This window comes from Macaca thibetana, chromosome 16, assembly GCF_024542745.1.
Source record: "Macaca thibetana thibetana isolate TM-01 chromosome 16, ASM2454274v1, whole genome shotgun sequence".
Lineage (NCBI taxonomy): Eukaryota > Metazoa > Chordata > Mammalia > Primates > Cercopithecidae > Macaca > Macaca thibetana.
In genome coordinates, this window is record NC_065593.1 from 20,740,769 (window position 1) to 20,761,724 (window position 20,956).

The following is a 20,956-nucleotide window of genomic DNA, read 5'->3' on the forward strand; positions in this document are numbered from 1 at the left end:
TTATTACTCACAAGGAGGAGTAATAATACCTCTTCACTACGTCATTCATTCATCAGGCAGCAAGTTCATGTGGAAATGTCAGGCACAGCGCCTGGTACATAGTAGATGCTTGATAAACGTTCCTTCAGTGCCCGGTGGGTAGTAGGTGCTTGATTAATGTTCCTTCAGTGCCCGGTGTGTGGTAGGTGCTTGATAAACATTCCTTCAGCACCCGGTGGGTAGTTGGTGCTTGATAAACATTCCTTCAGTGCCCAGTGTGTGGTAGGTGCTTGATAAACGTTCCTTCAGTGCCCGGTGCGTGGTAGGTGCTTGATTAACGTTCCTTCAGTGCCGGGGGCATAGTAGGTGCTTGATTAACGTTCCTTCAGCGCCCGGTGCGTAGTAGGTGCTTGATAAACATTGCTTCAGTGCCCGGTGGGTAGTAGGTGCTTGATTAACGTTCCTTCAGTGCCCAGTGTGTGGTAGGTGCTTGATAAACGTTCCTTAAACACCCAGTGCATAGTAGGTGCTTGATTAACGTTCCTTCAGTGCTGAGTGCGTAGTAGGTGCTTGATAAACATTCCTTCAATGCCGGGTGCATAGTAGGTGCTTGATTAACGTTCCTTCAGCACCCAGTGCATAGTAGGTGCTTGATAAACGTTCCTTCAGCGCCGGGTGTGTAGTAGGTGTTTTATTAACATTCCTTCAGCGCCGGGTGCATAGTAGGTGCTTGATAAACGTTCCTTAAGCACCCAGTGCGTAGTAGGTGCTTGATAAACGTACCTTCAGCGCTGGGTGCGTAGTAGGTGCTTGATAAACGTTCCCTCAGCGCCCGGTGCGTAGTAGGTGCTTGATAAACGTTCCTTCAGTGCCCGGTGCGTGGTAGGTGCTTGATAAAGGTTCCTTCAGTGCCTGGTGTGTGGTAGGTGCTTGATAAAGGTTCCTTCACCTCCTTGGTCCCCACCTAATGCTCGGTGCCGTGCTGCGCTTGCCAAAGGTACCTATGAATATATCTGAGCGGGAGTGAAAGGAGCCCCACCAGGCGTCAGAGTGAGAGTGAGCGTGTAGGTGCGTGCCTGAGTAAAGTCCACTGCTTGAGGCCAGCATCCCGGCAGCCTCAGTTATAATATGAGACTTCAGTTGCCTGAAATGCTCCCAGAGCCCAGCTGGCTGAGTCTCTGCTCTGTGTCTCTCTAATCCGGTGAAGAAGTAGGAATTTAAGTATTCAGATTTTCAAGAAACCTCTTTCCAAGCTTCGTATGACAATAGGAAAAAACGAGATCCACTGAACCTAGTTGTGGAGCGCTGTTCTCTGATCCAAGTTCCTGCTACAGTAGGCTCTCTCTAGCAAGAGTGCTGGCCCCCCAGCCCCGCCGTGGAGTGTCACACAGAGCACACACTTCCTGCCCAGGCAGCGGAAGCCGGGCTCTGGGGACACGCCGGGCCCCGCAGTCTCTTCCTGTGGTGGTTAGACTGGGTCCCGGAGGTGCTCATCATTTTTATGTCTTCAAACTGTCTTGTTTAGATAGTACCAGTTGAACGCCATCTGTTTTCAACTCTACCCAAGCCCCCTAAACAAAAAGCACAACAAGAAACAATTTTAAGTGTAGAGGGGTAACTTATAAATGTCCAGTGAAAAGTTTACCTGGAAAAGTTGAGGTCTTATTTCTACTGATGGCTTTTTCATGATGTTTGTTCTTCCAACGCAAGGCACTGTTTCCTTTTTTGAAAGAGTTCTTTGGCCCGGGCGTGGTAGTTCACGCCTGTAATCCCAACTTTGGGAGGCTGAGGCAGGAGGATTGCTTGAACCAGGGAGTTCAAGACCATCTGGGCAACACGGTGAGACCCCCGTCTCTACAAAAAGTAAAAAAAAAAAAAAAAAAAGTTTTTTTGTAATTAGCTGGGCACGGTAGTGTACACCTGTGGTCCCAGCTACTTGGGAGGCAGAGCTGGGAGGATTGCTGGAGCCCAGGAAGTCAAGGCTGCCATGAACTATGATTGTACCACTGCACTCCAGCCTGGGCAACAGAGACTGTCTCAAAATAAAAAAATAAAGAAAGAAAGAGTCCTTTGCTTGATCACTATGTTTCATTAGCTTCTCCTTGAGAAACAGGCCTTACCTTGAACAAAGGCCTAGTTAAGTGCTTTTATTCTTTTTTGCAGGCAAAGGTGGTGGGATAGGGGGTGGGGGTGGGTCTGGGGGGAAGTTGTCTAGCAAGCACCTTGGTGTGGAGTTTGGGCTTTAGATGGACCTGGTTGTCCCAGCTTTGAAATTTTGTGCAAGATACCAAATCTCTTTGAGCCTTTTTAATTTCCTCATCTACAAGGTTGTTGTGAGAACGAAGTGAGATCATGTATGAATAGTAAATGAGATGATGTATGTTTAGGGCCGGGCAAAGTGACCTGCGAAGTTCGGTCTCAATGTAGCTGTCTCAGGCAGTTCAGGTTGTGACCCAAACCTTCAGTCATCCATGGTGGATGACGGCGAGCATCAGCCGGATGACGGCGAGCATCAGCCGTCTGAGGCTGGAGTGCAGCGGTAGAATCGCAGCTCCCTGCAGCCTCAACCTTCTGGGCTCCAGTGACCCTCCTGCCTCAGCCTCCCTGGTAGCTGAGACTGTAGGCATGTGCCACATATTTTAAAAATAAGGTCACTTTTTATTGTTTTCTAGTACTTTAAATCCCTTTCTTAGTTCACTGAGCTGACTTAAGTTTAAAATCATGAATCCATTTGGCCTTTGCTAATACTCGTTTTAACTTGACCGGTGGAGTCGTGACTGACCAGGGTATTAAAGCAAATCAGCTCTTTCCACATGTTTCCAAATGTGGACACGCACCGACCTGGCCAGTGACTATCGAGGAGTTAGGTGATGAGCGTGTGGAATAACCCGTGGAAGTTGAAGAAATCCCGGCCCCTGCTCCGTCTTGCTTGAGTCACTTTGTAACTGGTGACAGAGCACGTCACCACCTCCTTTCATGGAGGACTGTCATGTTTCGATCATTGCTGATAAACTGTTTTGAGATTTTGAAATACACAAAGCTGCCAGCTTGGAAAGTAATAGTCATTTCTGTGGAAGAGCGTTGCGTCAATGGGCTTTGGGGCGTCAAACCCTCCCAGGTCGCTGTGTCTCCCCTGAGCATTCTGCTCCGAGTCCTGCTGCAGAGCCCAGGAAACGCTGACAGCACCTGAATTTTGGCCTCACCCTGTGAGCTCATTTAAAATCACCTAGGATGCTCGTTGTTTGGATGGGTCAAATCTTCAGAATCAAATGGAAAAAGAAGCCTCTTGCGTAAGATAAAAGATAATGAGGAAAACATTTCACGTAACCAAAACATTAGAGTATTAAGTCAGTTCATATTAGACCTTTCCACTGTTTCTTCATTGTTGGTTTCTGTTTTTTCCCAGTAATAAATTAGAGTTCTTTTTCCCATGTGGAGCCTGGTTATGAAGCCTTGCATAAGACTCTTCATGTCTCTGGGCCTTGGTTTTCTTATCTGTGAAATGAGGATGGAGGTCCCTTCCTGCTTTCTTGTGGTTCTGTGTGTACACATCGCTGAAGCTTTTAGAATACAAATATCCACTGATTTGAAAAAGCATTAGGAGTCATTTGAGCTTCCCACGGCTGAGGACTCATCCACGTGCGATGTGATTCTTTTAAACAAGCTCTCTCAGTATTGAATTTTTCCTTTCCCCAGGGGCTCTATAAAAATAGTGTTTTCTTGCCAGAGACACTGGGGCCTCAGAACTACTGACCTCCTTCTACGAACATATTATATGGTTTGTGTTTGGCTTAGGATCTCTTTAACAGCCTGTCCAGCTCCACTGTGAGAGGCTGACTCAGCAGAACCCCCCAGACCATTCCCACTCTTCGGGGTTAACGTGCCCTTCCCTGCCAGCCTGGGGCAGACTGGGAGCTGGTGCTGCGCCCGTCCCCTGCACACCGCCTCGGGAATGGCACACTGCAGCACTGCCTCCTTCCGTTCCCAGGTCTCAGTGCTGCCAAGTGCCACGTAGTCCAGGCATCCAGCCAGTTTGCTGTAGGTGTTTTCCAGAGCCTGTCATTAGGGCTCAGGTTGAAGCAGGTCTGTCACTTTTGTTCACAGCCTGTTCAGGGACCACCTTGGTGCTCTCAGCAATGTTCTCCCCCCTTCGCCTGACTCCCGCCCTGTCCCCCATGTCTCCGTCTTACCCTCTGGTCCACCCGAGTGTTTGCCAGAGATTCTCTTTCCCTTCCCCTTGTTGAAATCCTGACATGATCCCAAAGGTTTTAGGAGTGTAAGATTCTACACGCATACCTCTTCAAGTGTTTTATTATGGACATTTTGGAATATATTCAAAAGTAGAGGAAACAATATGGTCAGCCTCATGTACCTGCCACTCAGTTTCACGATCTTATCTCATCTGCACCTCTTCCCAGTAACTTCGTCCCCACACGTCACATCATTTCTAGTTTTCTGTGTTAAAGAATCCCAAACTGCTCCCAGTTGACTGGAGAGAAAGGGGTCTGTGAATTCCCCTCCAGGTTTCGTGTCATTTAGCCCAGCCACCGCTCTCATCTCCCAGCTGCCGGTCAGCTTGGGAGGGGGTGTTCCTCCCTGTCCTGCTGCGGTCCCCTGCTGTGGGGCACTCGGCAGGAGAACAGGATCCTTTACGTGTGGGTAGCTTAGCTGGGAAGGGAAGGCTGTTTCAGGCATGACGGGGACAAGGCAGGAAAAGAAAAGGGCCTGGGTCAACCTCACTGTCGGGTCCACTGGACACACTTGTTTTTGTCCTGAGTGTCATTCCCTACGAACAACTAAGAAATTCCCCAGGACAAAAGCACCTGATTCCTGGGATACCAAAGCTGTGACCTGATTTCCACTCCAGCCCCTCCCTTCCCCAGCAACTGGCGACACTGTTCTCCTGCGAGGGATTCAGCACCTCGTCCTTTCTCCCTTGCAGATGCAGTGGCAGAACGTGGAGCACGTTGGGGACCAGAGCCCCTACGTCACCTCTGTCATCCTGCACATCAAGCAAAACGTCCCCATCATCCGTGACAACCTGGCCTCCACACGCAAGTACTTCACTCAGTTCTGCATTAAATTTGCAAAGTGAGTCCTGGGCACTCTCATCTCTGGGCTCTTTTTTTTTTTTTTTTTTAATAGACTTTATGTTTTAGAACAGTCTTAGGTTCACAGCCAAACGGAGCAGAAAGTTCAGAGCTTTCCCGTGTACGTGACCCCCGCACATGCACGGTCTTCCCATCACCGACACCCCACACAAAGTGGCACATTCCTTACAGCAGATGAACCTGCTTCGACCCAGCATTGTCACCGGACTCTGTGACGTCGCGCTGGACCTTCCCTGGGTCTGGACAAATGGACAGTGACGTGTGGCCGCCGTTTCAGTGTCACACTCAACTAGGTTGTTTTTAATACCATACTTCCCACCAGCATCCTCACAGTTTGAGTGTCCCCACTATCCAGCTGGGGTTCGTTCTGGTGCCAGCAGTACTAGTTTTAATACCATACTTCCCACCAGCATCCTCACAGTTTGGGTGTCCCCACTATCCAGCTGGGGTTCGTTCTGGTGCCTGCAGTACTAGTTTTAATACCATACTTCCCACCAGCACCCTCACAGTTTGAGTGTCCCCACTATCCAGCTGGGGTTCGTTCTGGTGCCAGCAGTACTAGTTTTAATACCATACTTCCCACCAGCATCCTCACAGTTTGGGTGTCCGCACTATCCAGCTGGGGTTCGTTCTGGTGCCAGCAGTACTAGTTTTAATACCATACTTCCCACCAGCACCCTCACAGTTTGGGTGTCCCCACTATCCAGCTGGGGTTCGTTCTGGTGCCTGCAGTACTAGTTTTAATACCATACTTCCCACCAGCACCCTCACAGTTTGGGTGTCCGCACTATCCAGCTGGGGTTCGTTCTGGTGCCTGCAGCACTAGTTTTAATACCATACTTCCCACCAGCACCCTCACAGTTTGAGTGTCCGCACTACCCAGCTGGGGTTCGTTCTGGTGCCTGCAGTACTAGTTTTAATACCATACTTCCCACCAGCACCCTCACAGTTTGAGTGTCCGCACCATCCAGCTGGGGTTCGTTCTGGTGCCAGCAGTACTAGTTTTAATACCATACTTCCCACCAGCACCCTCACAGTTTGAGTGTCCGCACCATCCAGCTGGGGTTCGTTCTGGTGCCAGCAGTACTAGTTTTAATACCATACTTCCCACCAGCATCCTCACAGTTTGAGTGTCCGCACTACCCAGCTGGGGTTCGTTCTGGTGCCAGCAGTACTAGTTTTAATACCATACTTCTCACCAGCACCCTCACAGTTTGAGTGTCCGCACTATCCAGCTGGGGTTCGTTCTGGTGCCAGCAGTACTAGTTTTAATACCATACTTCCCACCAGCATCCTCACAGTTTGAGTGTCTGCACCATCCAGCTGGGGTTTGTTCTGGTGCCTGCAGTACTAGTTTTAATACCATACTTCCCACCAGCACCCTCACAGTTTGAGTGTCCGCACCATCCAGCTGGGGTTCGTTCTGGTGCCAGCAGTACTAGTTTTAATACCATACTTCCCACCAGCACCCTCACAGTTTGAGTGTCCGCACCATCCAGCTGGGGTTCGTTCTGGTGCCTGCAGTACTAGTTTTAATACCATACTTCCCACCAGCACCCTCACAGTTTGGGTGTCCCCACTATCCAGCTGGGGTTTGTTCTGGTGCCTGCAGTACTAATTTTTTTTTTTTTTTTTTTTTTTTTTTTTTTTTTGAGACAGAGTCTCGCTCTGTCGCCCAGGCTGGAGTGCAGTGGCCGGATCTCGGCTCACTGCAAGCTCCGCCTCCCAGGTTCACGCCATTCTCCTGCCTCAGCCTCCCGAGTAGCTGGGACTACAGGCGCCGCCACCGCACCCGGCTAGTTTTCTGTATTTTTAGTAGAGACGGGGTTTCACCGTGTTAGCCAGGATGGTCCCCATCTCCTGACCTCGTGATCCACCCGCCTCGGCCTCCCAAAGTGCTGGGATTACAGGCTTGAGCCACCGCGCCCGGCCTGCAGTACTAATTTTAATACCATACTTCCCACCAGCACCCTCACAGTTTGGGTGTCCGCACCATCCAGCTGGGGTTCGTTCTGGTGCCTGCAGTTCTAATTCTAATTTGTACACAGAAGAAGCTTACTAGTAAAACTAAATCTACTACTTAAAGTCATAGGCAACAGTAACAGCAGTACAGTCCCCAGCCACGTCAAGGCAAACAAAAATGAATGGGGCCTACGTTGTTTTGAACTGTGCAGGCATACGCACCCCTTGCCCAGGATTAGATGATTAAAATCCTTTTTCAGGGATTCCCTGCATGCATTCTGTTTCTCTGAGTGGCTTATAAATGCCTCTTAAGGGTAGGAGCCATCAGTTCTGTTTCTTTTGAGCCTTCTTCCCCCTCCCTCCCCCTGGTATTTTTTACCATGGCTGCTAGAATTTATCTATTAATACTTGAACGCGGCCGGGCGCGGTGGCTCAAGCCTGTAATCCCAGCACTTTGGGAGGCCGAGACGGGCGGATCACAAGGTCAGGAGATCGAGACCATCCTGGCTAACCCGGTGAAACCCCGTCTCTACTAAAAAATACAAAAAACTAGCCGGGCGAGGTAGCGGGCGCCTGTAGTCCCAGCTACTGGGGAGGCTGAGGCAGGAGAATGGCGTGAACCCGGGAGGCGGAGCTTGCAGTGAGCTGAGATCCGGCCACTGCACTCCAGCCTGGGCGACAGAGCGAGACTCCGTCTCAAAAAAAAAATACTTGGACGCACTCTTGTTCCGAGGAAGGCACTAGAAATTGGGATGCCCAAGTCAGGGAGCTCCATGGCCAAGGCAGGTGAGTGCACCCTGAGCCGGCGTCTTCCTGCTGTGTCCTCGGGTGTGGCCATTTCTGCCCTGAGTTTTGAAGCGAGGAAATAGTTTGGTCCTTTGCCGATCACCATCTGGCTTAGCACCCTTTCCCGTGCTACCAGGCGGGGTTGAGGGTCAGTGTCTCCTCTGACCAGTTATCAAGCAAGCATTTTGGCAGACTTCTCAGGGAAGGGCTTCAGGAGGGTCAGCCCAGGCCAAGCTACTGTATCTGGGTTGTTCCCATCCAGGCCCCAGCTAGCGATTCAGGACTCCAAGTTTCTGTCTTCCCCAGATCTCCCCTGGTTTCCCTGTGCCTCACAAATGAACCCCTCAGGACTGACAATTACGGAGCGGCTTGTGGTGTCAACTTTACTTTCTAGTTTGTCAAGAAAGTATAGAGTGGACACTCCAGGGAGGCATTACTGTTTGCAGATGGCAGACGGACCAGGAGGTAGAATTCCCTCACTCCCTGGGTGCCCATTAGCGTGTAAGAAGCGCTGCTGATAAATCACATTGTGACACTCCCCATAACTGCTGGAGGAAGCAGCGTCTCTGTAAAAATTTACTGTGACTGAAAATCTCCAGGGTGGCTGCTCTGGGGTCTGATTGAGTTTCCGTTAAGTGAAGGAGGAGTCCGTTGACTTAGCCAGTCCCAGTGTCTCCCATCTCAGTCATATCATTGAGTTTATACGTTAAGTGAAGGAGGAGTCCGTTGACTTAGCCAGTCCCAGCGTCTCCCATCTCAGTCATATCATTGAGCTGATACGTTAAGTGAAGGAGGAGTCGGTTGACTTAGCCAGTCCCAGCATCTCCCATCTCAGTCATATCATTGAGTTTATACGTTAAGTGAAGGAGGAGTCGGTTGACTTAGCCAGTCCCAGCGTCTCCCATCTCAGTCATATCATTGAGTTTATACGTTAAGTGAAGGAGGAGCCGGTTGACTTAGCCAGTCCCAGCGTCTCCCAGCACCAGCCTCACATTCTGTCAGAGCCCTTGAGTTTCATTGCTAAGCCCAGGTTGAGTGCACTGGGAATTGGATGCCCATCCTCACATCTGGAATCGTTCAGCCTGGGATCTAGGAAGTGGTTTTCTGTTTTCATCCGTGGTGCCTTCTCATCCTGGTAAAATCCCACTTAACAGAGGTGGGCTTGTGAGGAGACCCTTCCCTGGCCAAGGGCAGCAGCCACCACCGCCCTGATGGCCCAGAGAAGCCCTTGGCAGTTACTCAGCACACTGCTTGGTCTTCTTCCCACAGGACGCGTGTCAGGTCCTCGTATTCCCCCCACCCCACCTGTAGAGCGGTACAGACAGCCGGTTCAGGGGCACAGCCAAAGCTTTTTTTTTCTTTTCGATACAGGGTCTCACTCTGTTACTCAGGCTGGAGTGCAGTGGTGCGATCACAGCTCACTGCAGCCCCCATCTCCTGGGCTTAGGTGATTCTCCCACATCAGCCTCCTGAATAGCTGGGATTACAGGTGCTTGCCACCCTGCCTAGCTAATTTTTCTATTTTTTGTAGAGATGAGATTCTGCCATGTTGCCCAGGCTGGTCTCAAACTCCTGGGCTCAAGCAGTCCGCCTGCCTCAGCCTCTCAGAGTGCTGGGATTATAGGCATGAGCTGCTGTACCCAGCCCAGAGCATGTTCTAATGTGAAGCAATTTAGGTTACAAACCATTGTGTGCACAGTTGCCATTGGTCATGAGTTCAGTCTCACGTTACTTGTCTGGCTCTGGTTTCCAGCACTGAGGAATTCCTTCCAAATAGCCCCTTGTTTATTCTCCTTCCTGATCACAAGTCACCTCCAGATCCGATCTCCGGACTCCAGTTTCCTCTCCCTTAGCTTGCTTTCTACCCCACCCATGCAAAACCATAGATGTTTCCTTTTACCTCTGTTTGCTGTCTAAGCAATAGCAGCTGTTCCTACTGAGACATCAGAATCCATAGCCTGGTGGAAACTGCAGTTGAACCACAAGCAGCTTCCCTCATCCACGGAGCTGATCCTCCTCCATTCATCGAGGAGATGATGAGACAAATCTCACAATAGTGGTTGGGAGGGTAAAATGAGAAATCACATAGTAACTTCCCGGTAAAGTGCTGATACCAAGCTGACATTCAGAGCGTGGTAGGCGGCCGGGCGCGGCGGCTCACGCCTGTCGTCCCAGCGCTTTGCGGGGCCGAGGCAAGTGGATCACTTGAGGCCAGGAGTTCGAGACCAGCCTGGCCAACATGGTGAAACCCCTTCTCTACTAAAAATACAAAAATTAGCCGGGTGTGGTGGGTGCCTGTAATCCCAGCGACTCAGGAGGCTGAGGCACGAGAACGGCTTGAACCCAGGAGGCGGAGCTTGCAGTGAGCCAAGATTGCGCCACCGCACTCCAGCCTGGGTGACAGAGCGAGACTCTGTCTCCAAAAAAAAAAAAAAGTATGATTTATTCAGTGTGCGTTCACTTGAGCGTCTCCTATGTCTCAGACCCAGCGTTAAATGCTTCGGCCTAATAAACATGGCCCCCATCTTCATGTGCCTTAACAGTCAGGTGAAGCAAAATGGACCCGTAAGCAAATGAGCATAATGAAGTAGGTTAGATGTGAGGGTGGAGGCCTGTGGACTCCATGGAGAGTACGGCGAAGGCAATGGAAGAAAGGCTTTCTAGAGACACCGTTGAACAGGATCTGAGAGGTGCGTGTGTACTGACCCACAAGCCCCTTCTAGGAAAGGGAGGGAGCAGTGTAGGCATTAAATAGCCCCCAGAATCCTGGGATCTGCAAGCAGCTCGGTTGGGTTGAAGCCTAGGGAAGCCAGGGCTTAGCAGGATGAGGCTGGAGACGGAGAATGAAGAATCAAGGAAGCCTGGCCAGGCTCAGTGACTCATGCCTGTCATCCCAGCACTTCTGGAGCCCAAGGGAGGAGGACTACTTGAAGCCAGGAGTTTGAGCCCAGCCTGGGCAACGTAACGAAATCCTGCCTCTACAAAAGAATTAAAAATTAGCCAGGTGCAGTGCCTGTAGTCTTTTCATCCAGTCTGATTGGGCCAGCTTCGATCGTATCCCCTCTCAGGACACACAATAGTCACCAAAGGAATGCCGTGCTCTGACCAGCTGAGAATAGTTAGAGTTCACTGGGGGTCTAAGATGGATCCAGTTTTCCTGGGCCTGCCGGGGCCTCATGTAACTAAACAAACCCAAAAACCAGGGCTTCGCTCAGAAGAAAAATAAGGTAATAGGTGCTGGTGGGCGACAGTGGCGTCCACTTCCATTCTTCATTAAAAAAGGTTTTTTCATGGAGATACGTGGAACCTTAAAAAAAGTTTTTGCATTTCTTTCCTCAAGAAAGAGTAAGCCTAATTTGTCACTTCTTTTTTATCCACAGCTCCTTCATTCCCAAATTCATCACCCACCTCTTCAAGTGCAAGCCAATCAGCATGGTGGGAGCAGAACAGGTGAGATGGACTTAGTACCAGGCGTTTGCCTGGCAGCTTTTGTTGTAGATCAAGCACATGTTCTTATGGTCCAGATCTACTTGGCAGGAATAAAATTGATGATGTCCCCTGTTTGAGGACAGTATGATGACTTACCCGGAAGGTTTCTTAATTCATTCTTCCATTTATTTTTTAAAATTTTGTTTGAATGCCTACCAAGTTCTGGGTGCAGGGTATAACACAGCAAGCACCACAGAAAGGGCCCTGCTCCTAGTGCTCACACTCCAGTAAGAAGAGGTAGCTGGGCATGGCGGCTCATGCTGTAACCCCAGCACTTCAGGAGGCCTGGGCAGGCGGATCACCTGGGGTCAGGAGTTTGAGACAAACCTGGCCAACATGGTGAAACTCCATCTCTACTAAAAATACAAAAATTAGCTGGGCATGGTGGCAGGCGCCTGTAATCTCAGCTACTCGGGAGGCTGAGGCAGGAGAATCACTTGAACCTGGGAGGCGGAGGTTGCAGTGAGCCGATATCACACCACTGCACTACGGCCTGGGTGACAAAGTGAGACTCCATCTCAAAAAAAAAAAAAAAAAACTAACGAGAAACTTGGGATACCGGCCGGGCATGGTGGCTCACGCCTGTAATCCCAACACTTTGGGAGGCCGAGGTGGGCAGATCATCTGAGGTCAAGAGTTTGAGACCAGCCTGGCCAACATGGTGAACCCTGTCTCTACTAATAATGCAAAAAATTAGCCAGGCGTAGTGGTGGGTGCCTGTAATCCCAGCTACTCGGGAGGCTGAGGCAGGAGAATCGCTTCAACCCGGGAGGCGGAGGTTGCAGTGAGCCGAGATCGTACCACTGCACTCCAGCCTGGGCAACAAGAGCAAAACTCCATCTCAAAAAAAAAAAATTTGCCAGGTGTGGTGATGCATGCCTGTAATCCCAGCTATTTGGGAGGCTGAGACAGGAGAATCACTTGAAGGTGGAGGTGGAGCTTGCAGTGAGCCAAGATCGCACCACTGCACTCCAGCCTGGGCAACAGAGAGAGATTCCATCTCAAAAAAAAAAAAAAAAAAAAAAAAAAAAAAGAATGAATCCCTGTGACAGGAGGCTGAGATGGGAGGATCACTTGAGGCCAGGAGTTCAAGACCAGCCTGGGCAACATAGTGCAACCCCATCTCTCAAAAAAACAAAATATTAGCTAGGCACAATGGTCCACACCTACAGTCCCAGCTGCTCAGGAGGCTGAAGTGGGAGGATTCTTTGAACCCAGGCTGAAGTGAGCTGTGATCGTGCCACTACACTGAAGCCTGGACAACAGAGTAAGACGCCATCTCCCCTGCAAAAAAAAAAGTATTTTATTAATTATAGTAAGCTCAGACCCAAGGCAATATCTTCAGAAAAATGCCAGTTCATCCAGTGGTTACATCCATTGTTATTTTTTTAACAAACCCACAATCAACATCCTCTGTTTACTTCCGTTTTGAGGTGTGGATGAGAAAACCATCTGCTGGAACTGGAGTTTTACTTCCTCAGACCCCGGGCCAGTGCCGATGGGCGGTAGGGAGTGTGGGTCTTGACAGGCCCGGATTGGGGAGGGCGTGGGTGGGAACTACAGGGCAACGTGGCCCCTGAAGGCTTCTCACCTGAGTTGAGGTTTAGCTGGGCCTGTATTTGCCCTGATGTCTGGGTCTTGAAATGCAAGCAGCCATGTAGCTGTAGGCGTGTTGACTCAGGCAGCAGGACCATCAGAATCAAGTCAGCTCAGCCGTGTTCCCAGACTGAGACAGACGCTGCCTCCGGTCGTGGAGCGGCTGCCATCCAAACGTGAACAAAAGCTGTGGCGTTGGAAGCTAAGACTTAGTCCCACCTCAGCTGTGTCTGCCTTGCCACAAGGATGCCAGGTCCTGAGTGGAGGTTTTGCTCTAATACTTATGCTGAAACTGGGACGGGAGACATTTTTCTGCTCTCTGTTCTCTGAGTACTGTATGAAGTGAGTTACTTATCTTTGGGCCCGAGAGTCCTCGAGCGGTTGCAAGGGCATGTGGAACTGACCCACACCGATGTGGATCATGCTTCTTGCTAGTTTGTGATCTTCAGAGCATCCTGATTTGCGGGCTCATCCCTGATTTGCAGGGTCATTAGTTAGTCTTATGGCTGTGCTCACCTACGAAAGCTTTTCGCTCCCTTGAGATTAAGGATAAGACAAGAATGCCAGCCGTCACCATTTCTGTCCCGTGTTGTCGGAAGTCCTGGCTGGGACAACCAGGCACAAAATAAAGTATTTTTAAAAGAAACAAAATATATACAGATTAGAAAGGAGGAAACTAAGCTGCCATTTTTCATGGAATATGTGATGATGAGTGATAAATCTAAAAGGATCTACAGATAAACTCTTAGAATATACATTTAGCAGGCTGGGCACAGTGGCTCACACCCTTAATCCCAACGCTTTGGGAGGCCAAGGCAGGCGGATCACGAGTTCAGGAGTTCAAGACCAGCCTGACCAACACAGTGAAACCCCGTCTCTACTAAAAATACAAAAATTAGCCGGGTAAGATGTCGCGTGCCCGTAATCCCAGCTACTTGAGAGGCTGAGGCAGGAGAATTGCTTGAACCTGGGTGGTTGCAATGAGGTGAAATTGCGCCACTGCACTCCAGCCTGGGTGACAGAGACTCCATCTCAAAAAAAAAAAAGAATATAAACTTAGCAAGGTTGCTGGCTGTAAGGAAAGTGTTTTAAAATACATTTCTATATACCAGCAGCAAACAATGTAAGAACATTTTTTAGTGAAATACTTTTTTCTTTTTTTGTTCTGTTGCGCAGGCTGGAGTGAGTACAGTGGCACAATCATAACTCACTGCAGTCTCAACTCCTGGACTCAAACCGTCCTCCTGCCTCCACTTCTCAAGTAGCGGGGACTACAGGAAATGTGCTACCACACCTGGCTTTTTTTTTTTTTGGTAGATACAGGGTCTGCCTCCCTGTGTCGCCCAGGCTGGTCTCAAACTCCACCCTCCTCAGCCTCCCAAAGTGCTGTGATTACAGGCATGAGCCACAGCTCCCAGCCTTAAATGAAACCATTTATAATAACATCAGGAAACGTTAAATACCTAGGAGTAAATCTATCAAAAATATACAAGTCTTCTACACAGAAAACTGTACAATATTGAGACACAGAATCCACAAAGACCTTTAAAATGACAGGATCATTGATAAGAAAGACTCGAAAAGAAAGAAATGTGGAGTCTGTCTGAGCCTGCTGTGGCTGAGGAGGCTGCCCAATAAAAAATAAATAACAATTTAAGAAGCGGTAAATTATTCCAAAATTAATCTGTAGATAGAATTCAATCCTAATTACTGTATCAGTTTATCTATAGATACAGTAGAATCCCAGCAGGGGTATGTGTGTGCATGAATTGATATGATGATTTTAAAAGTTAGATGAAAATACAGAAGACAACAGCTAAAATAATCTTAGAACAGAATTGGAGGAGTTAAAGCTCAGGGTATCAAGACTTATTGTAATAGTATTGTAATTAGAGCAGTGTGGCACTGGCCCCAGGGACAAATAGGCCAACAGAACAGATCTGAGCTGCGGAATAGACCCACACATACGTAGACACTTGATTTATGACCAAAGTGGCATCATTCAGTTTAGGAAAGAGAGTCTTTTCAGGAAATAGTGCTGGGTAATTGGATATCCATATTGGAAAAAAATTAATCTTGACCTTTGCCACATACCATATATAAAAAATCAATCCAAAGAGGATGTGGGGAAATTAGAACATTCACACATTGCTGGTGGGAATGCAAAACGGTACGGCCATTTTGGAAAACAGTTTGGCATTTACATAGAGTTACCACAGGGCCCAGCAATTATACTCCTAGATATATACCCAAATGAATTGAAAAAGGCAGGGTATGGTGGCTCACACCTGTAATCCCAGCACTTTGGGAGGCCAAGGCAGGCAGATCAACTGAGGTCAGGAGTTCGAGACCAACCTGGCCAACATGGTGAAACCCCATCTCTACTAAAAATACAAAAATCAGCCAGACACGGTGGCGTGCGCTTGTAAACCCAGCTACTCGGGAGGCTGAGGCAGGAGAATAGCTTGAACCTGGGAGGTTCAGTGAGGTTGCAGTGAGCCGAGATTGTGCCACTGTACCTCCAGGCTGGGTGACAGAGTGAGACTGTCTCAAAACAAAAGAATTGAAAAAAATGTGTTCGGCCGGGCGCGGTGGCTCACGCCTGTAATCCCAGCACTTTGGGAGGCCGAGACGGGCGGATCACGAGGTCAGGAGATCGAGACCATCCTGGCTAACACGGTGAAACCCCGTCTCTACTAAAAAATACAAAAAACTAGCCGGGCGAGGTGGCGGGCGCCTGTAGTCCCAGCTACTCGGGAGGCTGAGGCAGGAGAATGGCGTAAACCCAGGAGGCGGAGCTTGCAGTGAGCTGAGATCCGGCCACTGCACTCCAGCCTGGGAGACAGAGCGAGACTCCGTCTCAAAAAAAAAAATGTGTTCACACAAAAACTTGTACACAAATATTCATAGCAGCACCATTTATAATAGCCAAAAAGTAGAAATAACTCAAATGTCCGTCAGCTGATGATAAACAAAATGTGGTCTATCCATGCAAGGGGATATTACTCAGCCATTAAAAGGAATAAAGTACCCATTCATGCTACAGCATGAAGAGCCTTGAAACCATGTTAAGTGAAAGAAGCCAGAAAGGAAAAGCCACCTATTGTGTGAGTCTGCTTTTATGGAATGTCCAGAACAGGCACATCCGTGAAACAGAAAGTAGATGAATGGTTGGCAAAGGCTGAGGGAGGGGGAGATGGGAATGGCTGCTAACGGGTAAGCGTTTCTTTCTGGGGTGATAACGTGTTCTGAAACCAGATCACGCTGACAACTGCACAACCTCGTGAATAGACCTTAAAAACCACTGAATTGTACACTTCCAAAAGGTACATTTTATGGTTTTTGAATTATATCTCCATTTTTAGAAAATTAATTCCAGATGGATTATGGCTCTAAAAAATAAGACAATAAAGCTTCTGGAAGTTACAATATAAGAGAATATCTTCATGACCTTGGGTTAGGCAAAGATCCCTTAAACAAAACATTAAAAGCACTAACCATAAAAGAAAGGATTGGTTATTTTGAGTACTGAAGGCCTTGGCCAGGTGTGGTGGCTTTTGCCTATAATCCCAGCACTTTGGGAGGCTGTGGCAAGAAGATTGCTTGAGCTCAGCAGTTTGAGATCAGCCTGGGCAACACAGCAAGACCCCATCTCTACAAAACAGTTTAAAAATTAGCCATGTGTGGTGGCACATGCCTATAGTCCTAGCTACTCGGGAAGCTGAGACAGGAGGATCAGTTGAGCCAAGGAGTTCGAGGTTGCAGTGAGCTATGATTGCACCACTGCACTCCAGCCCAGGTGACAGAAAGACCCTGTCAATAATAATTTAAAAGATTGATGAGCCGGGCACAGTGGCTCAAGCCTGTAATCCCAGCACTTTGGGAGGCCGAGACGGGCGGATCACGAGGTCAGGAGATCGAGACCGTCCTGGCTAACACGGTGAAACCCCATCTGTACTAAAAAAATACAAAAAAATTAGCCGGGTGAGGTGGCGGGCACCTGTAGTCCCAGCTACTCGGTAGGCTGAGGCAGGAGAATGGCAGGAACCTGGGAGGCGGAGCTTGCAATGAGCCGAGATCACGCCACTGCACTCCAGCCCAGGCAACAGAGCAAGACTCCGTCTCAAAAAAAAAAAAAAGATTGATGATACCAAGTGTTGGGAAGGATGTGGAGCAGCTAGAACTTTCCTACGTGCTGGTAGAAATGGAAGTGAGCATGGCCACGTTGGAAAGCTCCTAGGCGTTAGCCAAACATATGCCTACCCCATGATCCAGCAGTTCCACTCTTGAGTAGCTTCCACCCTAGAGAAATGAGGACTTTATGACCACCAAAGACATGTGCACGAATGTTCACAGCAGGTTCATGAGCAGGAAATAAGCTACAGTGATAGAGGGCAGGAGAGTTTGTTGGGAGGGAAAGGAGAGCATTGACTGGACGAGAGTGTGAGGGAGGCTTCAGAGATGCCAGAAGTGTGCTCTGTCTTCTGTTAAGCAGCAGGGTGTGCACGCGTCTGAACGTTGATCGAACGGCATACGTGGTGTTTGTGTACTCTGTGAAAGTTATACCTAATTTTTTAAAAAAGAAAAAGAAATAGAACATGTGTCCACCTTGGTCCATCCCTCCTGATAGCCTGAGCTCTCTGCCCTGTGCCACCTCATTGAAGAACTTTCTCTGGTGGGACCAATATGGTTCACATCTGTGGTTTTGTTCACATGGTTCTTTGTCTTCTAGGAGTGTGGGCCTGTTTCTTATTTACTCAAATTTTCATCACTATCAATAGTCATCATGTCCCCAAGAATTGTAGGAGGCTCCTTAGGAAGCAAAGAGCCGCTCTCAAAGATTTCCATTGCTGTGTGATTGGCGTTCATGGGCGTGGCGTGCTGGCCACCCTCGCAGCCCGGCATCCCGTCAGCAGCATTAGCCAGCCCACACCACCCCAGAAATCATCGCTGAGGCAGAAACGAATTTGGCAATAGCTACCTCTTACCCAATGTCTCATGCCTAAGAAGATAAGTATCGACTATTTCAAAGATGAAAACTAGCAGATTTTCATGATAAGTGGGACCTTTCTGTCTTTACTTCCCACGGACAGCCGCCAAATCTGTCAGGCTCGTTCCCACCTTTTCTGACTGCCTCGCTTTACATAAACCTGAGCCCAGGGTGTTCACCCCTCAGCTGTCTGGTAAAGACAGAATTTTATGGTGACTGGCCAGGGAATGAAAGTCATATCTCCCTGTGTATGAGGGACACTAGAGAATTATGTCTGGTGCGTTCAAACCCTTCTTGTCACTTAAGACTATACAATTATTTATGCATATAATATATCTCTGGGAAGTAGAAAAAGTAGGAAATATCTCCATATGCTTTAAAATACAATGACTGGTTTTTTTTCCTGTCAACAAATGAATGCTAAGACATGGCTTTGATTTTGACAAGGCTCTCAAAATTTGCTACATGGAAGCCAGAGTTGAGTCTTGAATGGTATTCTTTAAACAAAAATTCCAGTTAATTAATGTACAGAAAATAATGTAAAAAACAGTAACTGGCCGGGCGCGGTGGCTCAAGCCTGTAATCCCAGCACTTTGGGAGGCCGAGACGGGCGGATCACGAGGTCAGGAGATCGAGACCATCCTGGCTAACCCCGTGAAACCCCGTCTCTACTAAAAAATACAAAAAACTAGCCGGGCGAGGTGGCGGGCGCCTGCAGTCCCAGCTACTGGGGAGGCTGAGGCAGGAGAATGGCGTAAACCCGGGAGGCGGAGCTTGCAGTGAGCTGAGATCCGGCCACTGCACTCCAGCCTGGGTGACAGAGCGAGACTCTGTCTCAAAACAAAAAAAAAAAAAAAAAAAAAAAAAAAACAGTAGCTAATCACCCAGCTCAGCAAAATATGTAACATGTTTCCACATTTGCTTTCCGTCTTTTTTTTTTTTTTTTTTTTTTGAGACAGTGTCTCACTGTGTTACCCAGTCTGGAGTGCAATGGCACAATCTCAGCTCACTGCAACCTTCACCTCCCGAGTTCAAGTTCAAGCAATTCTTCTGCCTCAGCCTCCCGAGTAGCTGGAATTACAGGTGTGCACCACCATGTCCGGCTAATTTTTGTATTTTTAGTAGAGATGGGGTCTCACCATGTTGGCCAGGCTGGTCAACTCCTGACCTTAAGTGATCCGCTCACCTCGGCCTCCCAAAGTTCTGAGGTTACAGGCGTGAGACACCGCGCCTGGCCCTTTTTTTTTTTCTTTATTTTCCTAAGAGACAGGATCCCACTCTGTCTCCCAGGCTGGAGTACGGTGGTGCCATCATAGCTCACTGCAACCTGGAATTCCTGGGCTTAAGCCATCTTCCCACCTCAGCCTCCTAAGTAGCTGAGACTACAAGTGTGTGCCACTGCGCCTGCTAATTTTTTTATTTTTGTTTTTGTAGAGACAAGGTTTCACTGTGTTGCCCAGGGTAATCTAATACCTGGCCTCAGGCGATCCTTCTGCCTCAGCCTCCCAAAATGCTGGGATTATAGGCATGAGCCACCACACCCAGCCTGCTTTAGATCATTTTTATGTAAAGTAAATCATTACAGTTATTGCTGAAGACCGCCCCCGTGAACCCCACCCTGCCCATCCCTTCCTCCATGCCCCAAAGTAAATACTGCTCTGATTTTGATTTTATTCTCATATGTGTTTTGATATGTTGTATGTGTATATATTCACAAATGATATATGATTTTGTTTTGCATATTTTAAAACTATGTAAATGGCATTAGACATATCATTTCCCCACTTGCTTTTTTTGCCCAACTTACTATTTTCTGAGATTTATGCATGTTGATGCATGCTGTGTGCACCCATTCATTTTAATCTCAGCATCATACTCCACTGGACGAATGCGCTGTCATTTGTTCATTCATTCCACTGTTGATGGATGTGTAGGTTGTTTCCAAACTTTTGCTTTTATAAATAGCAGATGCAGGGAACGTTTTTACGTGGGCAAGAATTTCTCTAATGGATATAAGTATAAATGCTGTTATGGGTTATATACATCTCCAACTAAGGAAATGTCGCTAAATTTCCCCTACCGTGCTTGAACTAACTTCTATTCTCACCACGAGTCTGCATTTCAATATGGCTGTGCCCATGCTAGATTTATCACCTGTTTACCTCTGACTCTGATGGGTGTATTATGGACATCTGTGGCTTTAATTTGCATTTCCCAATTACTAATCAGGTGACGTGTCATTTCATATGCCTTTCGGGCATTTGAGTTTCCTCTTTTGTGAATCCAGTGTTGGTAGTGTTTGCCTGTTGTGAATCCAGTGTTGGTATTATTTGCCTTTTGTGAATCCAGTGTTGGTAGTGTTTGCCTGTTGTGAATCCAGTGTTGGTATTGTTTGCCTTTTGTGAATCCAGTGTTGGTAGTGTTTGCCTGTTGTGAATCCAGTGTTGGTAGTGTTTGCCTGTTGTTGTGTTGCTGTTGGGGTAGTTCGTCCTTTTCCTGTTGATGTGTAGGAATCTTCATGTTCTGAACCCCGTTGCCTTGTCAATGTTGCACATATCTTCTCCTGATTTGTGTCTTGTCTTTTACTTTGTTTGTTTCTTCTGATATAGACTCCTTTCATTTTAGGGTAGGTGGTTCATTTTTTCTCATGGTTGACATTCTTCTCCACCCATAAGCAATGGTCTCTGTATTTTCTTCTTCTTCTTTTTTTTTTTTTTTTTTGAGACAGTGTCTTGCTCTGTCACCCAGGCTGTAGTGCAGACCTCCCGGGTTCAAACGATTCTCCTGCCTCAGCCTCCCGAGTAGCTGGGATTACAGGCATGCACCATCACACTCGGCTAATTTTTGTATTTTTAGTAGAGACGAGGTTTCTCCATGTTGGCCAGGCTGGTCTATAACTCCTGACCTCAGGTGATCCACCTGCCTCGGCCTCCTAAAGTTCTGGAATTACAGATGTGAGCCACTGTGCCCTGTATTTTCTTCTTAAAGTTTTTCTTTGTATGTCTAAGAATTTAATCCACTTGGAATGCTTTAGAGGCTTGTA

At 48.1% G+C, this 20,956-nt stretch overlaps 1 protein-coding gene across 5 annotated transcripts in view; it reads left to right on the plus strand.

Annotated features, from left to right (window-relative positions):
* Window positions 1–20,956, plus strand: part of VPS53 (VPS53 subunit of GARP complex) — a 174,305-nt gene that overhangs the window by 144,938 nt on the left and 8,411 nt on the right. For 4 of the 5 annotated variants that reach the window (XM_050763531.1, XM_050763532.1, XM_050763533.1 and 1 more), the window contains 2 exons: window positions 4,922–5,070; window positions 11,219–11,288. In XM_050763531.1, the coding sequence (XP_050619488.1) occupies window positions 4,922–5,070; window positions 11,219–11,288 (219 nt within the window). Of the gene's footprint in view, window positions 1–4,921; window positions 5,071–11,218; window positions 17,065–20,956 lie in introns of those variants that run through there. The other variant, XM_050763534.1, reaches the window with a different exon arrangement.